This window comes from Ahaetulla prasina, chromosome 8 (genome assembly GCF_028640845.1).
Source record: "Ahaetulla prasina isolate Xishuangbanna chromosome 8, ASM2864084v1, whole genome shotgun sequence".
Classification (NCBI taxonomy): Eukaryota; Metazoa; Chordata; class Lepidosauria; order Squamata; family Colubridae; genus Ahaetulla; species Ahaetulla prasina.
Genome location: NC_080546.1, coordinates 1,794,865 through 1,818,429, shown reverse-complemented (window position 1 = coordinate 1,818,429; position 23,565 = coordinate 1,794,865). Strand labels below are relative to the sequence as shown.

The window sequence follows — 23,565 nt, the reverse complement described above, 5'->3', positions numbered from 1 at the left end:
CAGTCCGGGGCGCTCGAGGCTGCGCAGCGCCAACTCCCGGCCACGCGCCCACTTTGCAACAGTTGCTCCCCTTCCCGCCCTCCCATTGGCTGCTCCTCCCGCTCTTGGCCACGCCCCCCGCCCCGCGAGGGCCCAGCCGCAGCCAATTAGAACACGCGAGGGCGATGGACGGGGCGAGGCGGCGGCCTCTTTGTTGCAGCGACCAATGGGAAGCGAGGGGCGGGGCGGCGCCTTCCCTGCGGAGTCTGCCCGGCCGCGGCTGCCCGGAGTCCCGCGCCAGGCCGGCGGGAGGAGCGGGAGCGGCGGCGACGGTTCCCGTCCCGGTTGGCCAGGCTTTTTCCCTCCCCGCTGCAGCGAGGTGAGTTGAGCCTCCGGCCCCCGCTTGCCTCCCTCCCTCCCTCCGCGGCCCCTAATCGGGGGACTACAAGTCCCATCACTCCCAGCCGTTGGGGGGGGCAGCGGGCCGTTGGCTTCGGGACCCCCCGGTTTCCCGTTGTTAAAACCCCAGGTGGGGCGGGGGGGGCAAGTGCGAGGCGGGTGGCTCTTCCCGTTCTTCCTCTGCTTGGACCCGGGATCACCGCGTGGTGCGCCGTCCTTTCCCCCTCCAATGCAGCTGGCTTTCCCTGCAGGGTCTCCCCGGCCTGGATTGAGGAAGGGGCCGCGATGTCTGTGGGGGTGGGGGCGGCCCGGCTTCCCCCCCCCCCGCACCTTCGCGCGGCTGTCTGCAAACCAACCCCCACCGGGCTCCTTTTGCAACCGGGCGCCCGCGGAGCTTCTCTTAGGCTTTGGGGTTTCTGCCTTGGTGAGGGGTGCTGCATTAATTAAAAGGAGAACCCCCTTTTTCCTGCCCCACCCGGCGTGCTACTCTCTTGCAACCTGCAATTGCAGCCTCCCCCAGACAAAAAGCGAGGGGGGGGGGGAGCCTGAGCTTGGTGCATTGATGCAGCGCGGTGAGCGGGAGGCGTTGTTGTCGGATTTAAATTCCCCGGGTCGGTCTGGACGCCCCCTCCCCCGGCAAACCCCTTCTTGGGTTGCAGAATATATATTTTATTTCTATATTCAATGTATCTGCCGTTGGAACAGCTGGATGAATGATTGGCAGCAGAATTGGCTGTGCATTTGATTGATTGGGGGGTGCACTCAAAACCCCAAAGCCCCCTCCCCACCTCCTTCAACAAGGACCTGCTTGGCCTTCTTGGCACCAGGGCGAGGGGCTTCGCAGCTCCTCCGATGGATCAGGAAGGATCAGGCTATCTTCCGCAGAGCTGGTACTACGACATCCATCCTACCCTGCCTGCATGGCCCAGGACTGCCCAGGGTGATGGGTGCATGTGTGTGTGTGGCAGGGGGGGTAGCTTTAAGGAGTATGTCGCAACTTCGATACAACCATAGATGAAACTGGTGGAGAAGGTTTTGTGGTTTATGATTTACCTTATGTCCTGTGTTTATTAACTCAAGATGGCAAATTCCTCCTATTTTCCCCATAACAACAACCCTGTGAGGTTAGTTGGATCAAGAGGGAGAGAGGGACTGGCCCAGAATCACCCTGCTGGCTTTGGTGTTTAATGTGGGAGTAGAACTCACCGTCACCTGGTGGTTGGCATTGAAGTTACCCAGCCAGTTTTCTTGCCTAAGGTGGGACTAGAACTCACCACCGCCTGGTTCCCAGCCTGGTCCCTTCATCCCTGCACCAAACTGGTCAGTGGTGGGGCATAATTACCCCAGGGACCTGGTGCAGGTTGGTCAATAGGTATTGTTCTGACCTAGGTTCCCTGAGAAAGCTTAAATCACACGCTTAGTCCCCAAAAAAAACTCTTTTATTTAAATAGCTGTGAATTCTATTCATTTGCAGCCCGTAATAATTCACAAACATTCTATGAAGCGTCCGACAGATGTCTGTCACAGTCTTTCAAGGTAATGCTGATAGGCACCTACCTTTATCTCCTTTGAAACAGCTGCCAGAGACCTAATGGCCAATTAGTTTTGCAAGGCCAAACGGAGCACAGAGTCAAACGGAGCTTCTCAACCGAGCAGAATGAACAAATTGCTTCCTGCTTAGGACTTATGGGAGGGGCCAAACACCTCCAAGCCTTACTCCCGAGTTGCCCCTTTTGTCAATTGTTCTTGCCTCCTGGCAGCTCTGCGCATGGGCGCACTGGGAACAGGCTCCCCCTGTTCCTCTGCCTCTCTGATGTCCGATTCCGGATGCTCCAGAGGCAGCATATAACTCCCAGATGGCCCTGGCCCCCTCTCTGCCTCTGACACAGAGCCCTCGTCCGAGCCTTTCCCAGAGTCCAGGACTGGCCCACGTTCCTCCCCAACCTCCTCACTGTCCGAATCTGCTGCCAGATCTGCTGGCCGCTAGCGGACCACAACAGGTATTTTTGAACTTCTGGGTCTCGGGTGGGGGAGGGAGAGTGGGCCTGGTCCAAGGTCATCCAGCTGCCATTCATGGCTAAGGAGAACTGCAACTGGGTCTCCCCGCACCTAGTTCAGCTCCTTCACCCAGGGCACCAGGTTGGTGGGAGAAGCCTTCCATTTGGTAAGCGATGGGCTTCATTAAGCTTGTGAGTAACCTCTGGATGGACCCCGAATGTGAGCCTCGTGGGTGGCCCTGGAGCAGGAGCCAACCAGGAGTGTCTGTGGAGCTTCCAAGCAGGAGATGGAGACATTTTACTCAACATAGAATAAAATAGAGCTGGAAGGGATCCTGGAGGTCTTCTAGTCCAGCCCCCTGCTCATTATATACTATAATGCATATAATGAACTATACTATTTCAGATAAGTGATTGTCTAGTCGCTTCTTATAGGGACACGGTGGCTCAGGGGCTAAGACAGCTGAGCTTGTCGATCGAAAGGTCGGCAGTTCGGCGGTTCGAATCCCTAGTGCTGCTGTGTAATGGGGTGAGCTCCCGTTACTAGTCCCAGCTTCTGCCAACCTAGCAGTTTGAAAGCACGTAAAAATGCAAGTAGAAAAAATAGGATCCACCTTTGGTGGGAAGGGAACAGCGTTCCGTGCGCCTTTGGCGTTGAGTCATGCTGGCCACATGACCACGGAGACGTCTTCGGACAGCACTGGCTCTTCGGCTTTGAAACGGAGATGAGCACCACCCCCTAGAGTCGGCAACGACTAGCACGTACGTGCGAGGGGAACCTTTACTTTTAGTCTCTTCTTAAAAACCTCCAGGGATTTTTATTTTATTTTCTTTATTATTGCATTGTATGGGATTATTTTTATATTATTTCATTTCATTATTTTATCGTACCGTACTGTGTTATTTCATTTCATTTCAATTTTGTTTTATTTAATTACTTTTATTTCATTTCATTATTTTATTGTTTCGTGTATTTTTATTTTATTTATTTATTTTTAATCTTATTTTATTTCATTTATATGCTGCCCGCCTCGCTACCCAGTGACTCTTGAGTGCCATTTCTCTTGCAGCTGCCTCCAACGTGGGGTCTTCAAGAGCCCCCCACCCCCCACCCACCCCGCCATATGAAAGTAGCCAGGTCCCTGGGAGAGCCCTCCAGTGGTGGCCATTGCTTTTTCTTGTGGGGATGAGTTCCCCAAGTGAATTATCCTTCTTTCTCTTCTGTCTCTTTGTTCTTGAACGTTCTCCCTGCTGCTTTCTCCAGGCCAGGCCCACTTTGATGGACCTCAAGGGTGCCCTTCCTCTCCCTCCCTTTTCCTAAACCTGCCCCAGGTTTATCCCAGAGTTGGGATGGTTCTCCTGCCCTGGAGGACTATTGTGGAGCAGAGACACCCGTGGAGTATAACCGTAGACCGGGCCTCTGCGGAGATGATCTCGTGGGACCTGCTTCGTGGAACGGAAGACGTTGCCTGGGGAAACTGGTGCCCCAAACTCCCCGAGGGACCCTTCGCATTTCCCAAAACGACAAGAAAGGAGAAGGGAGCAGTCACACGGGTGTCGTGTGGCCTCCTTCAACACACAGCAAGCATGCAAGAGAGCAGCAGGTGGTGTCTTCCTCAGTAGTTGGTTCCAAATCCCAGCGCTAGCCGTTTGCTATTGGTAGCGCACAAGCGTGCGGTGCTTCTGCGCATCTGCAGTGTTTTTCATGACGTCTGGGCGGTGGGTGGAGCCTTCCACTGCTGCCACTCCCGGATCACCCGAACCGGGGTGAACTGGGAGCAACCCACCACTAGTCTACCCATCGGGAGGTTCTGTGCCAGGGTGGAAGGATTTTATTCATTATATGTTGATGTCTATGGAGCTGTTTTGTCCTCCAGGTCTCCTGGTTGTCCCAAAGGTGCTTTTTCCAAAAGGCATCTGGACTTCCTTGGTTGTTGTTTTTTTCTTGAAAAGGTTTTGCTTCTCCTCCAGGAAGCTTCTTCAGTTCTGGGTTAGGGTTGAACTGTTCTTGGATAAGAAGAGAAACGTTTTCAGAGAAAACCCAAAAAGTCCACCAGGCTCTTGAAAAAGTACTTTGGGGACAACCATGACCTGGATGATGGAGAATCTCCATAGACGTTCTTGGTTTTTTTCCTTGAAAAGGTTTCTCTTCTCATCCAGGAAGCTTCTTCAGTTCTGGGTTAGGGATGAACTGAGGAAGCTTCTTGGATGAGAAGAGAAACCTTTTTTAAAAAAAAAAACCAAAACCCCAATAAGATCCAGTTGCGTTTGGAAAAGCACCTTTGGGATATTTATATACAGGGGGTCCTCGACTTACAACGGTTCCTGTGGTCACTGAATTAAAATTCAAACACTTGGCAATTAATTTAATTAATTTATGATGGTAGCAGCGTCCCAGGGTCATGTGATCCCCTTTTGCCACCTTCCGACAAACAAAGTCAGTGAGGGAAGCAAGATTCACTTAACAACCGTGTTACTAACTTAGCAACAGAGCCACTTAACGGTGGCAAGAAAGGTCGTAAAATGGAGCAAAACTTTGTAACTGTCTCGCTTAGCTGTCTTTGGAGTTGCTGGGCGTCAGAGGCCGAGCAGTAATAATAAAATGTTCGGGGAGGGGGTGGGGCGTGTCGTACAGTAATTGGTCAATCTGTCCTTCTGTCGAGTGAATATTAGTGAATTTTCCTGCCGGGAGGGGACGTGGGGGGTGTCCGAATTCCTGGAGGGTGGACTCACGTACCAGAGGATTCTTTCCGTCTCGGCTCAGCCTTTGGCACACCGGCCACCGGGTCCCCTTTGCTGCCGGAGAAGGTCGGCTGCGGCGGGGGGGGGGGGGAAGGGGGGGGGTGTTAGGTGGTGCCCAGGGATTCAGTCTAAAACGGGACTGCCAGGAGGGGCCCTTCTGGATCCGTTGCGGAGACGGCAGGCTCCTTCCTGATGCCAGTCCCCACCCAGGCACCCGCCTGGGCAGCCTGGCATTTCCGAGAAGTGGGCGGTTGGGGGTTTCGAGTGTTATGACTTGGGGAGCCTGTTGGACAAGCACCTGGCTGGGAGAGCCTTCGCCTGGGCTGGCTTCCTTTCTCCCTTCTCTCCCTCCCTTTTCTCTTTTTCCTTCCTTTCTTCCTCTCTCCTGTCTTTCTCCTTCCTTCCTTTACTTCCCTTCCTCCCTTTTTTCTTTCTACTTCCTTTCTTCCTCCCTCCTTCTGCCTTTTTCCTTCCTTCCTTTACTTCCTTCTTCCCTCCCTCCATTTTCTTTTCCTTCCTTCCTTCCTTCCTCCTTTCTCTTTCTCGTTCCTTTCTTCCTCTCTCCTGTCTTTCTCCTTCCTTCCTTTACTTCCCTTCCTCCCTTTTTTCTTTCTCCTTCCTTTCTTCCTCCCTCCTTCTGCCTTTTCCTTCCTTCCTTTACTTCCTTCTTCCCTCCCTCCATTTTCTTTCCTTCCTTCCTTCCTCCTTTCTCTTTCTCGTTCCTTCTTCCTCTCTCCTGTCTTTCTCCTTCCTTCCTTTACTTCCTTCCTCCCTTTTTCTTTCTCCTTCCTTCCTCCCTCCTTCTGCCTTTTCCTTCCTTCCTTTACTTCCTTCTTCCCTCCTCCATTTTCTTTCCTTCCTTCCTTCCTTCCTCCTTTCTCTTTCGTTCCTTCTTCCTCTCTCCTGTCTTTCTCCTTCCTTCCTTTACTTCCCTTCCTCCCTTTTTCTTTCTCCTTCCTTCTTCCTCCCTCCTTCTGCCTTTTCCTTCCTTCCTTTACTTCCTTCTTCCTCCCTCCATTTTCTTTCCTTCCTTCCTTCCTTCCTCCTTTCTCTTTCTCCTTCCTTCTTCCTTCCTTCCTCCTTCCTTCCTTTACTTCTTTCTTCCCTCCCTCCCTCTATTTTCTTTTTCCTTCCTTCCTCCTTCCTCCTTTCTCTTTCTCCTTCCTTCTTCCCTCCCTCCTCCTGTCTTTCTCCTTCCTTCCTTCCTTCCCTCCCTCTCCTTATTTTTCCTCCCTCCCTCCCTCTCCTTACCTCCCTTCCTTCCTTCCCTCCCTCTCCTTATTTTTCCTTGCTTCCTCTCTCCCTCTCCTTATCTTCCTTCCTTTTTTCTTTCCTTCTTCCTTTCCTTCCTCCTTCCATCCCTCCCTCTCCTTATCTCCCTTTCTTCCTTCCTTTACTTCTTCCCTATCTCCCTCTTATCTTCCTTCCTTCTTTCTTTCTTTCCTCCCTCCCTCCCTTTTTCCTTGCTTTCCTTCTTCCTTCCGTCCCTCCTCTCCTTATCTTCCTTCCTTCCTTATGTTTCTCCTCCTCCTCTCCTTACCTCCCTTCCTTCCTTCCCTCCCTCTCCTTATTTTTCCTTGCTTCCTCTCTCCCTCTCCTTATCTTCCTTCCTTTTTTCTTTCCTTCTTCCTTTCCTTCCTCCTTCCATCCCTCCCTCTCCTTATCTCCCTTTCTTCCTTCCTTTACTTCTTCCCTATCTCCCTCTTATCTTCCTTCCTTCTTTCTTTCTTTCCTCCCTCCCTCCCTTTTTCCTTGCTTTCCTTCTTCCTTCCGTCCCTCCCTCTCCTTATCTTCCTTCCTTCCTTATGTTTCTCCCTCCCTCCCTCTCCTTATCTTCCTTCATTTATTTATTTATTTATTTATTTTATTTGCATTTATATCCCGCCCTTCTCCAAAGACTCAGGGCGGCTTACACTATGTCAAGCAATAGTCTTCATCCATTTTGTATACTATATACAAAGTCAACTTATTGCCCCCCAACAATCTGGGTCCTCATTTTACCTACCTTATAAAGGATGGAAGGCTGAGTCAACCTTGGGCCTGGTGGGGCTTGAACCTGCAATATTGCAAGCAGTTGCTGTTAATAACAGGCTGCATTAGCCTGTTGAGCCACCAGAGGCCCTTCTTTCCTCCCTCCCTCCCTCTTCTCTATCCTGCTTAGTTATTCACACAAGGCACTACCATATTCCACCCCCCAAGTCACCCACCCCAGCATTGCTGCTGTTATCTGGGAATGGCTGGAAGAGACCTCTGGCTGCAGGAGGGGGGGCTGGGGTAGCAGGAGGCTAAATGCGGGGAGAGCATGAAAAGCCATGTGGGCAGCGCACATTTCCCTCCCCCCCCCCACAGGGCCCGTGCCCATCGCCCTATTTTCACGTCACTGGAGAAGTCTTCTTGAGTGGAGTTTCATTTACTCCTGGCCAATGTGGGGCGGGGAGGGGGGGACACACCACAGCCTTCAATGCTGAGCTTTGGGGACGTCTTCAAACGGAACCTGTTACTTCTCTGCGTAGAACTCAAACCTTTTATGGATATCTTGGACTATTCCCATCCAAAATCATTTCCAAGAAACTTCTTCCGATTCGATGGACAGTAAGTACTGCAGACCGATGGATTAATTTTCCGAACGGTCTTTATTTATTGCGAAATCCTCGGCCCTTTGGATCAAGTTAATCAAAGGGAACATTAGGACAGGAACGGTAGGCACGCTGGTGCTCTTATGCACGCCCCTTACAGACCTCTTAGGAATGGGGTGAGGTCAACAGTAGACAGTTTTTGGTTGAAGCTTTGGGGATTTTGGGAAGAGACCACAGAGTCAGGTAGTGAATTCCAGGCATTAACAACTCTGTTACTGAAATCATATTTTCTGCAATCAAGATTGGAGCGGTTCACATTAAGCTTAAATCTATTGTGTGCTCGTGTATTGTTGCGATTGAAGCTGAAGTAGTCTTCGACAGGAAGGACATTGTAACAGATTATTCTATGAGTTAAACTCAAGTCATGCCAAAGGCGGCGGAATTCTAAATTTTCTAAACCCAGGATTTCAAGTCTGGTGGCATTAGGTATTTTGTTGTATTCAGAGGAGTGGAGAACTCTTCTTGTAAAGTATTTCTGGACACGCTCAATTGTATTGATGTCTGAAATGTGATATGGGTTCCAGACAGGCGAGCTGTATTCAAGAATTGGTCTAGCAAATGTTTTATAAGCTCTGGTTAGTAGTGTAGTGTTTCTGGAGAAGAAGCTACTCAAGATTAAGTTTACAACTCTTAAAGCCTTTTTGGCAATATAGTTGCAGTGGGCAGTTTTCTCTCAATAAGCAAACTAAACTGGAGGATTTTTCTCTGAAATCCTGCATCCCCCCCCCCATGTCTTAATTTTGGTAGGGGGTCTTGGTGTGCATACAAGCCAGGAGTTCACCATCCTTTTCCTCTTTCTCATGCCAAGCTCCTCCTTAGACAGGGTGCCAATTGTGGGAATTGCGTTCGTTTTCACCTCTGGAAAACAGAGATTAAATTCTGGTTTTTGGGGGTTTTTTTTGTCCCCCATCGAGGGAAGGAGAGGGAGCTCAACCATCAGCGATGGGCAGCTGCCAGCTTATCTCGCGAAGCAGGAGGTTCCTCTTAAGAACGTTAGCCGAGGAAAAGGCCAATTTTGGATCAGGTTTTTTTTCTTACAAATAACAGCAAATTTGACTTTTCTCGAGAACAAGGCAGTTAGAACAATTAACCAGTGGAACTACTTGCCTCCAGAAGTAGTGAATGCTCCAACACTGGAAGCTTTTTAAAAAGAGACTGGACAGTCACTTGTCTGAAATGGTATAGGCTATAGGGTCTCCTTCTTGAGCATGGGGCTGGACTAGAAGACCTCTAAGGTCCCTTCAACTCTCTTCTCCTCACCTCTCCTCTCCCCTTCCCTTCCCTTCCCTCTTCTATTTTCTCTTCTCTTCTCTATTCTATTCTAATTTTCATTCTATCTTATCCTATCCTATCCTATCCTATCCTATCCTATCCTATCCTATCCTATCCTATCCTATCCTATCCTATCCTATCCTATCCTATTCTTTCTGAAGAAGGCTTGTTGTCCAAAGCCTCTAGAACACGGGTCTCCAACCTTGGCAACTTTAAGCCTGGAGGACTTCAATTCCCAGAATGCCCCAGCCAGCTTTGCTGGGGAATTCTGGGAGTTGAAGTCCTCCAGGCTTAAAGTTGCCAAGGTTGGAGACCCCTGCTCTAGAAAGAAGGCTATTTGGTGAGCAGAACCCAGAGACCTTCCATATTATGTGCTCTTGAAAGCAGCACAGGCAGTCCTTGGCTTACAACCGTCAGTTTAGTGACGGCGCTGGAAAAAGTAACTTATGACCGTTCTTTGCATTTTTCAACCATTGCAACCTCCCCGTGATCAAAATTTGGACGCTTGACTCGTATTTATGACGGTGGCAGTATCCCGGGGTGGGGGGAAGTGTCGTGTGATCATCTTTTTCTCCTTTTATAGATGGGCAGTCCTCGACTTAGGACCGCAACTGAGCCCAAGATTTCGGTTACTAAGCGAGACCGTTGTCCAAGTGAGTTTTATGTCCCATTTTTTCCGACCTTTCTGGCCAGAGTTATTAAGTAAATCGTTGCAGGGGTTAAATTAGTCACACGGTCGTTAAGTGATTCTGGCTTAACCCATGGACTTGGCTCGTACAAGACGGTCGCCAAAGGGGATCCCATGGATGCCGCAAACCATCTTAAATGTGAATCATTGAACGTAAATCATGGGTGCCCCTGGGCCTAAGTGACTTTTTTCTGTGCCGCTGTAATTTCGAATGGTCACTAAATGAATTATGGGTTCACGCCTGTACTTTCGTATTAGCCTTTGGTATTTTTTTTCCTCTATCTGCATTTTATCTGTTGTGTTCGTTTTTTTTTTTTTCATTTTAATGTTTCATATCTCCGTAAATAAAATTATCGGAAAAGTAAACCCGAGAATGTACGTCGATCTATTGCAGATTCGATGCGACGTTTTACTCTACGTTGTCCAAGCTCTCTCTTTTATCTTCCGGCACCCATAAAAGGGCATCGGGCTGGTTTGCTGATGGGTTGGGGGGGGGTGAGATGAGGACAAGAGAGTGTATGATGGGGAGGGGGGGGGCTCAGGGTACGGATCACGCAGGATCAGCAGCTGCAAGGTTTGCCAGACCTCCGAACGGGGACCGAGAAAGCCGCCGGCTGCTTCACACAATTCTTTCTCCCCTCCCCTTCATTGTGGAGTGGTGTGTGTCTGGCAGGTTTCCAGGTGCGCCTGTTGCTTTAACGATTGTGTTTTTAATGGCTGAGATAATTTATTTGGCCAGGGAGAAAGGGTGGGGGGGGTGTTCTATTTTTATACCTGAAAAATTGCTCGCTCGCCAGACACGTGCTGCCCGGATGGGAAAAAACTGGCACGAAAGAGGATAATAATGAGGTTCTTGTTGTATTTGGGACTCGGGGCGGCACCAAAGTTTCTTGGCAGCATTTGAGCATGTCTAAAGTGCATCAGGGGTCAGGGGAGGCGTCGTGGGATGGAAGATACTCAAGATAACAGCTGATAATAGTTTGGGAAAAGGATCATTTTTCTAATCATTACAAGGCGATTCGAGCTTATGGGTAGCGCTTGACGTACTGCCACGAGGGAGGCTGAAATTTCTGCTGCTAAGGGAGACCGTTGTTAAGTGAGTTTTGCCTGATTTTCTCTTGTTGGCTTGTCGGAAAGTCGCCATAGGGATCACAGGGACCCCGGGACACTGCGACCGTCATAAATACAAGTCAGTTGCCGAGCATCTTGAATTTAGATCACGTGACCATGGAGGTGTTGCCTTGGTCGTAAGTGTGAAAAACGATTTTTTTTTTCTCTGGCTTGGCTTCAAATCCCCTCTCTTAGCCTGAGCCACGATTATAACCGATTTGAACTAATAATAATATAATAATGACAACAACAAACAAGAACCACAATGATAGCAATACAGATAGTTCTTGACTTAAAATCATTTGGGGACCGTTCGAAGTTACACTCCAAAAAGTCACTTACCACCAGTCCTCATAGTTATGACTGTTGCAGCATTCCCCACGGTTACCCCGATCAAAATTCAAACACTTGGCAACTGGCATGTACTCAGGACGGTTTGCAGGATCCTGGAGTCCTACGTACAACCTTCCCATCTGGCTTCCGGTAAAATAAGTGCAGGAAACCGGATTTGCTTAACAACGGCAGCCATTTACTTAACCAATCTGGCAGAAGAGGTCACAAAACTAGGCGCCCCTCACTTAACAACCGCCTTGCATTCTGGTTCCAAACGGCGTCATAAGTTGAGGACTCCCTGTAGCGGCAGATTTGTGGACAGTTTTTGACAAACCGCCTTCCCGCCTCTGCCCATTGGGTTGGATTAAGCCTTTGTATCCAGTGTCCTTTTCGGAACTAAGCCACAGATTTTGGCTTTGTACATTCAGACATGGCTGGCTGTGCAAGCCAGGATTGGTTGCGTTCACAGGATACGCAGCCTCGAAAAACCCGGACCCCCTCAACCCTGGCGGTGCTGTGACCAAGGCCCAAGTAGCGATTACTAAACACAGTTCAGTCCTCAACAAACTTCTGTGATTAAAACAGCTGAGAATTAATTCATTCTCAGCTTCGTCCAAAACAAAAATCTTAATAACCAGTCCGTGGGCCTTATCACCAACCTTTGATGTCTTTGGCAACCTGCCAAAGGCTTTTCTTGGCAAAACCCCTACAAAATTCAAGAAGCACAGAAATCAATGTTGCTTTCCTACAAAGAACCCAATGGCTCGTTGCTGCTCTTTTAAGCCTTATGGGAGGGCCAATCATCTTCTGGCCTTACTACTACTGATGATGATGATGATGATGATGATGGGAGGGCCAATCATCTTCTGGCCTTACTACTACTGATGATGATGATGATGATGATGATAATAATAATATTTTAATTTGTATACCGCCCTTCTCCCGAAGGACTCAGGGCGGTTAACAGCCAAATAAAAACGACAGTCAATAAATACAATACAAATAAAACAATAACTAAAAAAAGGATTCAAAATTTGGCCCAAATTTAAAATACATTTAAAACCCTAAAAAACCAATTAAAAATTAAAAACCCATAATAACATCTAAAAATTCTAAGCCAGTCCTGCGTGGAAAAATAGATACGTCTTCAGCTCGCGGCGAAAGGTTAGAAGGTCAGGAAGTTGTCGAAGTCCAGGGGGAAGTTCGTTCTATAGGGTTGGCGCCCCCACAGAGAAGGCCCTTCCCCTGGGGGCCGCCAGCTGACATTGCTTGGCTGACGGCACCCTAAGGAGTCCCTTACTGTGAGAGCGCATGGGGTCGGTGGGAGGCAAACGGTGGCAGTAGGCGGCCCCGTAAGTAACCCGGTCCTAAGCCATGGAGCGCTTTAAAGGTGGTAACCAACACCAAGTGTTACTCCCGAGTCGTCCTTTTTGCTTCAGCTGCTCTTGCCTTCTAGCAGCTCTTCACATGCACGCACTAGAAACAGGCTCCTCCTGTTCCTCTGCCTCTGCTGTTCGCCTCTGGAGGCTCCGGTGTCTGCACATTGCTCCCAGATGGCCCTGGCCCCATCTCTGCCTCCGACGCAGAGCCCTCCCCTGACTCCAGGACTGGCCCATCCTCCTCCCCAGCCTCCTCACTGTCCGACTCCTCTGCCAGATCCGCAGGCTGCTGGCGGACCACAACAGGCAGCTGCGTTCCCACCAACAAACCATGGCATTGCATGGCAAACGCCTTTCCTTTCCTCCCCTCCAGGCGGTTTCCTCGCCTTCCCTTTGCATTTTGAACTGGGCTTCCATTCCTAGTTTACATTTTGACAGTCTGCCTTGCAGCTGCCGAGACAGCTGGGGTTTTTTTGGTTTTTTTTTTACTGGGCGTTTGGCTTGATTTTTTTTTATCGTGTTTTTATTCCAAAAACAGTTTCCTTTCTCCGGGGGCTTTTATTGCAAACCACCAGGAAAGAGATTAGATTTTAAAAAATAAAATTAAACAAAACCTTGGATCAATTAAAGCGATGCATCAATCGGCTTTTCTCAGATCAGCAGTACCCACCGACAACCCCACCCCCCCAAAACAAATTTAGCCTGATGTCTGGAGGAGCCGATATTTTGCAGAAAAATGCACCCCCCCCCATCGCAGTTTGTTTTTTTTTAGAAAGAGAGGCAGAAAAGCCCCCCCCCCCCCCCCCCCGAGGAGTTGTGGGTCAGTAAAGAGGGTCCTGCAGATGACAAGGAGCTGCCTTCCTCCAGGCCCTCCAGCTGTTTTGGCAGGTGCCTTAAGTCCTTTATTTCTCCAACATCTGCCTGCCGGTTCGCAGCAGATAAGAGGCGGCCCAGGCAGGGAAAGGAGCAAAAGATTTTGGCTGGAAGAGGCACATTGGCAGAGATCAAGACTGACTCAAGTCTCTCCCTCCCTCTCTTTCTCTCCCTTTCTCTCCCTCCTTCCTCTTCCTTTCTCCATTTCTCTCTCTTCCTCCAACACTCTCTTTCCTTTCTTTCTCTCTCTCTCTCTCTCCCTCCCTCCCTTTGTCTCCCTCCTTCATCTTCTTCTCCGTTTCTGTCTCTCTCCCTCCCTTTCCCTCTCCTTTTCTCTTTCTCCCTCCATCTCTCCCTTTCTCTCCCCCTCTCCCTCCCTCTTTTCCTCTCCCTTTCTGTCTCTCTCTCTCCCTTTCTCTTTCTCCCTTTCTCCCTCCATCACTCTCTTTTCTCCTTTCTCTCCCCTCTCCCTCCCTCTTTTCCTCTCCCTTTCTCTCTCTCTCCCTCCTCCCTTTCCCTCTCCCTTTCTCTTTCTCCCTCCATCACTCTCTTTCTCCCTCTCCCTCCCTCTTTTCCTCTCTCTCTCTTTCTCCCTCCCTTTCCCTCTCCTCTCCCTTTCTCTTTCTCCCTCCATCACTCTTTCTCTCCCCTCTCCCTCCCTCTTTTCTTCTCCCTTTCTCTCTCTCTCCCTCCCTCTTTTCCTCTCCCTTTCTCTCTCCCTTCATCACTCTCTTTTTCTCCCTTTCTCTCCCCTTCTCCCTCCCTCTTTTCCTCTCCCTTTCTCTCTCTCTTTCCCTCTCCTTTCTCTTTCTCCCTCCATCACTCTCTTTCTCCCCTTTTCTCCTCCTCTCTTTCTCCCTCTCCCTCTCCTTTTCTTCCTTTCTCTCCTTTCTCTCTCCCTCTCCCTCCTCTCTTTCCTTTCTTTCTCTCTCTCTCTCTCCCTCCCTTTGTCTCCCTCCTTCATCTTCTTCTCCGTTTCTGTCTCTCTCCCTCCCTTTCCCTCTCCTTTTCTCTTTCTCCCTCCATCTCTCCCTTTCTCTCCCCCTCTCCCTCCCTCTTTTCCTCTCCCTTTCTGTCTCTCTCTCTCCCTCCCTTTCCCTTTCTCTTTCTCCCTCCATCACTCTCTTTTTCTCCCTTTCTCTCCCCCTCTCCCTCCCTCTTTTCCTCTCCCTTTCTCTCTCTCTCCTCCTCTCTTTCCCTCTCCCTTTCTCTTTCTCCCTCCATCACTCTCTTTCTCCCTCCCTCTCCCTCCCTCTTTTCCTCTCTCTCTCTTTCTCCCTCCCTCTCCCTCTCCCTTTCTCTTTCTCCCTCCATCACTCTTTCTCTCCCTCTCCCTCCCTCTTTTCTTCTCCTTTCTCTCTCCCTCCCTCTTTTCCTCTCCCTTTCTCTCTCCCTTCATCACTCTCTTTTTCTCCCTTTCTCCCTCCCTTTCTCCCTCCCTCTTTTCCTCTCCCTTTCTCTCTCTCTTTCCCTCTCCCTTTCTCTTTCTCCCTCCATCACTCTCTTTCTCCCCTTTTCTCCTCCCTCTCTTTCTCCCTCTCCCTCTCCTTTTCTTCCCTTTCTCTCTCTTCCTCCCGCTCTCCCCTCCCTCTCTCTCTTTCTCCCTCCTCTTTCTTTCTCTCCCTCCCTCCCCTTCTCCCTTTTTTCGCTCTCCCCTCCCCCTTCCCTCTCCCTTTTGTCATTCTCTCCTTTTCTCCCTCTCCCCCTCCCCAATTCCCCCACCCCTCTTCTTCCCCCAGGCAGCCTTCTGGAGCATGGCCCACTGATGGTCCTGGGGTTTTGGTTCAGCCGCAGCGTGACTCTTGCTGGGTCAGATGGCGACGGCCAACAAAGGTGAGTGGGGACACTTGGGGGTCAGAAAGGGTCACTGGCCAGCATCCCTTTGAGCCACCCCCCCCCAAGATGCTCTCCCTCCCCCCCTTTTTTTGGGGGGGGGCCTTTGGGGTAAAGGCAGGAAGGTTGTTTGCTGTGTTTCGGATTCACAAGGTGCTCAGTTACCAGAATAGCAGAATTGGAAGGGACCTTGGAGGTCATCTAGTCCAACCCCCTGCTCAGGCAGGAGACCCTTTAACATTTCAGACAACTGGCTGTCCAGTCTCTCCTTAAAAGCCTCCAGTGATGGAGCACCCACAACTTCTGGTGGCAAGTTGTTCCACTGACTAATTGTCTTCACTGTTAGGAAGTTTCTCTTTAATTCCAGGTTGCTTCTCTCCTTGGATCAGTTTCCACCCGTTGCTTCTTGTCCTGCCTTCTGGTGCTTTGGAGAATAGCTTGACCCCCTCTTCTTTGGGGCAGCCCCTGAGATACTGGAACACTGCTATCATGTCCCCCCTCCTCTTCATTAGACAGACCCAATTCCTGCAACTGTCCATCGTATGTTTTAGCCTCCAGTCCCCTAATCCTCTTCGTTGTTCTTCTCTTTTAAGTTCAGCCTTAAAAGCCACGTCCGTCCCCTTCCCAGTTGGGTTACAGCCCTTCCTTTGGACCATGGGTCTTGCGGTCCAGAAGGGCCCCATCCTTCTGGACTGGGATACCTGTTGCCATGGTGAGCAACTTCGCCTTTTTCCTATAAAGGAGAACTTCCGTGGGTCAGGCTTGAAACGAAGGGCCCTTGGTGCTCTCTGAGCTTGGTTATTTTCTATCAGACCTTTCACGACCCAACTAGGTAACATAATCAGTGTGAGGAGGCGGAAGGGGAGGAGGAGGCGGAAGAGGAGGACAACTGTGGGGTCCTTGGTGCTCTCTGACTTTGGTTGTTTTCTTGAAGACCTTTCATGACCCAACTAGGTAACCTCATCAGTGCTAGTCAACATGCAAGAAAACAACAATGCCCAGGAGCGCCAAGGTCACCACAGTCCTCCTCCTCCTCCTCAAACCCCACTCTCTTTAAGCACTGATGATGTTACCTAGTTTGGTCATGAAACGTCTGCAAGAAAACAACCAAGCTCTCATAATGATTCATTTCTGGAAGTCTGGCAAATGCCAGCATGGTCTCTTCCTCCAAGGCAGCCGGGATAGCTCAGGCAATAGAGAAGCCTGTTATTAGAACACAGAGCCTGCAATTACTGCAGGTTCGAGCCCGGCCCAAGGTTGACTCAGCCTTCCACTCTTTATAAGGTAGGTAAAATGAGGACCCAGGTTGTTGGGGGGGCAATAAGTTAACTTTGTAAAAAAATATACAAATAGAATGAGACTATTGCCTTATATATTGTAAGCCGCCCTGAGTCTTCGGAGAAGGGCGGGGTATAAATGTAAACAAAACAAAACAAAGCCACCCCATCTCAGCCCATTGGCCAGGGAGGCTGGGACCCATGGAGTTTGTAGCCCCTCGCTTGAAAAGTTCCAGGTAGGGGCAGGTTGTCCCTTGCATCCGAAAACTCGGCGAGTTACATCCCGCCCTTCCGTATATGTTTCCTGCCTGCCGAAGAATCGTGTCTGTGGCCAACAGACGACACTTAATCGATACGGGGAATTTATCGGTCAATTTATTTCTCGCTCCTGCTCAATTGATTGCAGCGAGGGGGGGATGGACGGACGGACTGAAAAACAGCCAAGAAATGAACCTGCTAAACTGCTCAATTGCTGACCAAAAAAATAAAATGGCTTTTAGGTCAGTTTTGGAATGTGGGCTGGTCACCCTTGGTCCTTTCTGGAGGGCTGGGAAAATCATTATTAGAGGAATAATTACGGAGTTGGAAGGGACCTCGGAGGTCATCAAGGCCAACCCCACGCGTGATTTCCTGCCCTGTTGCCGATTGCGTGATGACTCCGTGAGGTCATTGACTCCAACTCCCATCGCTCCTGGCTGGTGCTGTCAAGCTGGTGACGTTGGAGAGCCAGTTTGGCCTAGTTGGGGTGGGGGGGGTGGGGTGTCTTCAACTTCGGCCACTTTAAGACTTGTGGACTTCGACTCCCAGAATTTTATGACGGTCGCCGTGTCCCGGGGGTGGGGTGGGGGTGGGGTCACGTGATCCCCTTTTGCGACCTTTTCATGAGCAAAGTCCCCGGGGAAGCCGGATTCACTTAACAACCGGGTTATTCCCTTAACAACTGCAGTGATTCGGTTAACGGCTGTGGCCAGAAGGGTCGTCAAACGGGGCAGTTGAGGACAGTTTGATTGGTCTCCCTGTCCCTGGGAGAAGGTTGGACTCGATGCCCTCTGGATCCCTCCCACCTCTGCCACTCGGCAGTCCAGCCAAGCCAACCCTGAGCCTCGGAGGCCTCAATTCCCCTGGTGGGCTCAAAGAGCTCCCGAAAAGGGGGGCCAGGCCCGGCCCGGCTCACCCAGCTTTCCTCCTGCTGCTTCCCCCAGGCACCAACCCCAAAGTGGGGGGCGTCCGCTTCTCCCCAACCCAGACGGTGGAGGGAAGTTCCAGCCATGTTCATTTCGATGAGAAGCTGCACGACTCCATGGTGATGGTCAGCCAGGAGAAGGAAGGGGACTTCCTGGTGAAGGTGAGCCTGCAAACCACCGTGTGTGTGTGTGTGTGTGTGTGTGTGTGTGTGTGTGTGTGTGTGTGTGTGTGGTCTTTTTCTCTTTGCAAGAATTGGTTCAGCCTTCCTTCTTTCCTCCCTCCGTCCCTCCCTCCCTTTCTCTCTCTCCATTCCTTCCTTCCTCCCTCCTTCTCTTCCTCTCTCTCCTTCCTTCCTTCCTCCCTCTCTCCTCCCTCCCTCCCTTTCTCTCTCTCCCTTCCTTCCTTCCTCCTTCCCACCCTTTCTTCCTTCCCTCATTTCCCCCTTTCTCTTTTCTTCCTCCCTCCCTCCCTCCCTCCCTCCCTCCCTTCCTTTTCTTCCCCCTTTCTTTCTCCCTTCCTTCTTGCCTTCCCTTCCTTTTCTCTTTCATCCTCCCTCCTCTTTCTCTCCTTCCTCCCTCCCTCCCTTCCTTTTCTTCCCCTTTCTTTCTCCTTCCTTCTTGCCTTCCTTCCTTTTCTCTTTCATCCTCCTCCCTCTTTCTCTCCTTCCTCCTTCCTCCTTCCTTTTCTTCTCCTTTCTTTCTCCCTTCCTCTTTGTCTTCCCTCCCTCCTTTTCTCTCTCTCTCCTTCCTTCCTCCCTCCCTTTCTCTCTCTCTCTCCCTTCCTTCCTTCCTCCTTCCCACCCTTTCTTCCTTGGTCCCTCTGTCTTCCTCCCACCCTTTTTCTTTTCCCTTTTCTTCCCCCTTTCTTTCTCCCTTCCTCTTTGTCTTCCCTCCCTCCCTTTTCTCTTTCTCCCTCCCCGCCTCCATCCACCTGTAATTTTCCGCCCTCTCTGCTGTCTGCAGCTCATCTTCCTTTCTCCCCGCTTCCCCCCCCAAAAAAAGCCTAATTGCTTCTGGTGTTTGGGATGCAAAAACCAATTATCCCCGACTTCCTTCCATGAATGGTCTGATTGCTTGAGGCAGCTGCCTTGGCAGCCTTGGTGCTTCGCTTCGCTTTTTTCGGGCTTAAAAAATTGACGGGTGGGGGTGGGCAACAGACGGGGCGGGGGAGGGGAAGCCGGTTCCCCTGGGGGCTTTGCATCTCGAGCTTCATTTCCTCCCGTTCAATATTAGGAGGGGGCTGGGAAGCAGAATGTTTTCCAGATCGAATGCTCAAAAGGCGCTAGAATATTTATGAGGTTCAGTCTGGCTCCGCAGAAGTGATGGATCCCTGGGGATGATGGGTTTTGGGGTTCAGAGGTGGACGCAGCCTCACAGGGGTCTCGTGGGGGAGACCAGAGTGGTGCTGAGCCCCCATTGGTTGGAGAAGCCCCACCCCCACCCCCCACTTCCTTAGTAGATCCTTCAGATCAGAGGTCTCCAACCTTGGCCACTCTTAAGATTTGTGGACTTCGACTCCCAGAAATCAACAGCCAGCATGCTTTAGGATGGGTGGACTACAACTCCCAGAATTCCCCAGCTGGGGAATCCTGGGAGTTGAAGTCCACAAGACTTTAATGTGGCCAAGGTTGGCCATCCTTGTGTTAGAAGAGGCTGGCTGGGGAATTCTGGGGATTGAAGTCCCCAAGGCTTAAAGTTTGGAGACTGAGTTTGCTAAGTTTGGAGACTCTTTTCTTTCTCTGATATCTCTCCTTTGCATGGAGTCTCTCTGAGGTCAGAGGTCAAGCCAGCATTTCTCAAACCCCGGGGACTTGAGGACGGGTGGATTTCAACTCCCAGAATTCCCCAGCCAGTCGTTTCTGCATACCCCAAATAAGAAAGTTGTACAAGTTCTGGATTTGTAATTTGTATATCCCTTTTAATTATTAAGACATCGGGCAGGTTCATTTGTATATCCAGCGTAACATGTTTTTCCATGTCATTCCGTGGTAGCTCAGGCTGTAAAGAAGCCTGTTATTAAAACACAGCAGCCTGCAATTACTGCAGGTTCAAGCCCGGCCCAAGGTTGACTCAGCCTTCCATCCTTTATAAGGTAGGTAAAATGAGGACCCAGATTGTTGGGGGGGCAATAAGTTGACTTTGTAAATATACAAATAGAATGAGACTGTTGCCTTATACACTGTAAGCCGCCCTGAGTCTTCGGAGAAGGGCGGGATATAAATGTAAATTAAAAAAAAAAAATCGTATAGCTTATCATTTTAAAATCCACTTTCTAATCAGCCCATCTCAGGCTTGGCCCATAAATTTGTTCCTCTTCTCTAATCTCTTATTTTAAATCCAGTTTGTCTATAACAATAGCAGACAATCTCAAACTAATTTCGGAGTGCGTTAGTCCCAAGTATCCTTCGCTTCGCCCAAAATTAGAGCATTTTGCTCCATTCTGTATTCGGGGATTGAATGTAAATGTTCTTCTCCTTTAATTAAATTCTTTATCATTCTTTCGGGTTCCATCAAGTACTCAACCTTCAGAGTCCCATCTTATCATGTTTTTTTTCCACCCTAAACAAAAGAATTTTCCCACGGGAAGATTTCTTAGAATTGATTTCAAAATCTCCGTATATTTATTTTAAAGAATTCAGAACAACATTTTCCCATGGGGGAAGGATTCTTGTAAATACTTTCAAACATTTTACTCCAAATCCATCTGGACTGTTAGTCCATTCCTAAATTTCCAACATCGGAGTGAGCGTTTGTTTTCGAAGCAAGCTTGCTTTGTGGTTGACAAAGCAAATTCATCCTTCCCTTAAGGTCTTTGGCGTCCAATTTATGCTTGAGGGATGGAAGTGATTTGCAGAGTCAAGTTGTTGAGGGGTGTGTATGTTTTTTAAAAAGTCTGTTTTTCTTTCCTGACTGAATAAATGGCTTGTTTTCTTAGCCTCCCTCCCTTCCAGCAATGCAGAATTCTTGTAATTTGAGGAACGCAGCCTGGCGAGAACCGATTATACGTTGCCTTTGTTTTGCTAGCCAGTCATTATTAAAATGTTCTTTTATTTGCTTGCTTGAACGATCCAACGATTCTTTGCTCAGCATGGATTCGGAGATAATATTGCAGGATTGTTGATCCAACTTGTTGGGCCTAGAGCAGGGATCTCCAACCTTGGTCCCTTTAAGACTTGTGGACTTCAACTCCCAGAGTTCCTCAGCCAGCAAAGCTGGGAGTTGAAGTCCACAAGTCTTAAAGGGACCAAGGTTGAAGACCCCTGACCTAGAGTGTAGATATTAGTGTGTAGTCCTCAATTTACAACAGTTAATTTAGTGACCGTTGGAAGTTACAGCAGCCCGGGGAAAAAGGACTATTTTTCATACTTACAACCACCACCGCATTCCCACAGTCTCACGGTCTTAATTCAGACTCTTGCCCACTGACTCGTATTTACGACGGTTGCAGTGTCCCGGGGCCACGTGATCCCCTTTGGTGACCTTCTGCCAAGCAACGTCAAAGGGGAAAGCTGGATCCACTTAACAACTGTGTGACTAAGGTAACATCCACAGTGATTCACTTAACAACTTTGGCAAGAAAGGTCATAGAGTGGGGTAAAACTCACTTAATGACTGTGTTGCTTAGCAACAGACATTTTGGGCTTAATGGTGGTCGTAAGTCAAGGACTTCCTGTAATGTCAATTAATTGCTTCATCAATATCCAAAAATAGTGATTTGTCGCTGGGAGATTTAAAGCTCCATTACACTGATCCAGTATAGGGTTGTAGTTTTTTATTTAAAAAAAAATATGAGTGTAACAATTCGTTTCCTACAACTGAAGCCAAGTAATAAATAATTGGAAGGACATCAAGAAGAATTGCATTGCAGCTTTTTTGCCAAAGGTTTAATAAGCCAAGATCTTCACCAGCCCTTATATTTTATTTAGATTTTGGCAAGCGGAGTTCGTTTAATCAGCAACTGTCCTTCAAAATAATGACTGTTAAGCAGGGGAGTTTCGGGCAAGTTGTCTAAATGAAACCAAGCAGTAGATTTTTTAAAAAAATTTAAATTATTTTATCAGAGATGATCAAGATCACACACTGATCGTCTTTAGAGCACGCTGTAGCTGAGTTCTCATTTTTTCCATCTCTCTCTCTCTCTCTCTCTCTCTCTCTCTCTCTCTCTCTCTCTCTCTCTCTCTCTCTCTCATGGGATTTCGATGAAAAACAACCAGATCATTTTGCAAATAGATTTATGACACAATAACCCATTTAAAATCGAGTCTTTTTCAACAGCCCTATTTCTCCGAATCCACATGGGCCTCTAATGGGATTTAGCACATCGGGGGAGAAGTCACATCTGGGTTTATGCTCTTGGTTTGATTTGAAAGGGTCTGCATTTTTAATATTGATCCGCGCTGAAGCTGAGAGGCGTCAGAATGATGGTTACAATGAGGTCGGGTCCAATTTCCATTTACAGCAGTCCAGAGAAACGTCTCGGATTGACAGTCTGTAGAGATCCTCAGCCATCCAGGTCAGGGTTGTCCCAAAGGGGTTTTTTTTCAGGAGGCAACTGGACTTTCTGGTTTTTTTTACTTTTGAAGACATTTTGCTTCTCATCCAGAAAGCTGCTTCAGCTCCAAGAGAGTAGTTGGGAATAGTGGGGACTTTTAGCTATACAATTTGGGATGAACCTCCTTGGGATGGTGTGGGAGTAGGAACAGATTTCCAGAGGAAAAAAAATTGCAGACTACAGGAACCGTTTTCACTCTTCGGGTGACCCTGAGGACACAGAGAAACCTCCAAGGGGCCTCAACGACCCTCTAAAAAGGATGCAGATGATCAGCTGTCTGCAAGGAATATCAATCCTTCCTTTTCCCCACCATCCAGTCAGAGCTGAAGAAGCTTCTGGGATGAGAAGCGAAACGTCTTCGAAAGAAAAACAAGCAGAAAGTCCAGTTGCCTCTTGGAAAAAAAAAACACCTTTGGGATTGGAACTGATAATTTAGTCACGGGGTTGTTAATTGAATTTGGCTTCCGCACAGGGGATGACGTGACCCTTGCGAGGGTCCTTAGCATGGCTGGGGAATTCTGGGAGTTGAAGTCCACATGCCTTAAAGCAGGGGTCTCCAACCTTGGCAACTTTTAAGACTTTAAGGCAGGGGTCTCCAATCTTGGCAACTTTAAGACTTGTAGACTTCAACTGGCTGAGGAACTCTGGGAGTTGAAGTCCACATGCCTTAAAGTTGCCAAGGTTGGAGACCCCTGCCTTAAAGTGACCCAAGTGGAGAAAAACACTTCGACCTCTGGGGTTCCTGCCGTGTCTGTTTTCTGACATTTTCCAAAATATTTTAGCCTCCGATGACTTCAAGAGGCGAATCTCCCCTGGGGAAGTTCTGCAGACAGAACACGATGTCCTTCCCCTCCCTCAGTTATTCTGCAGGCTATGTGTCACCCAGTAATCTTTTACGAGAAACACACAGAGAGAGAACAGCATCAGATAAAGTACAATAAATGCAAGAAAAGACTCCTGCGCAGATGCCTCTTGTCTGCGTCACTCCACACAATCGCTCAAGAAACGTCTTAATAAGGAGTTCTAATGTACAGGCTAAATGTTGGAGATGCGATTGTGAAGATGCCACTTATTACCATATATGGTGGACTTGTAAAAAAGTTAAAGCATTTTGGATTAAAGTATGGTGGATCATGCAGAATATTTTGAAAAAGAAGATTAAGTTTACTCCTTTTGTTGTTTTCGAAGTAATTCAAGCTGGTGAAGATACGTGGTACTCCTTCCTCCTCTTTTTTCTCACAACAACCCTGTGAGGTGGCTTTGGTGCCTAAGGAAGGACTAAAACTCACTGTTTCCTGGTGATTGGTCAAA

General features: G+C 48.9%; 1 protein-coding gene across 4 annotated transcripts in view; it reads left to right on the top strand.

Moving 5' to 3' along the window:
- Positions 1-214: 214 nt before the first annotated feature.
- Positions 215-23,565, top strand: part of ADISSP (adipose secreted signaling protein) — a 34,096-nt gene continuing 10,745 nt past the window's right edge. For 2 of the 4 annotated variants that reach the window (XM_058193795.1, XM_058193793.1), the window contains exons 1-3: positions 215-358; positions 15,148-15,241; positions 17,721-17,863. In XM_058193795.1, coding sequence (XP_058049778.1) covers positions 15,223-15,241; positions 17,721-17,863 — 162 coding nt within the window. In that variant the 5' untranslated portion in view covers positions 215-358; positions 15,148-15,222. Of the gene's footprint in view, positions 359-9,528; positions 9,679-15,147; positions 15,242-17,720; positions 17,864-23,565 lie in introns of those variants that run through there. The other 2 variants (XM_058193794.1, XM_058193792.1) reach the window with 2 other exon arrangements.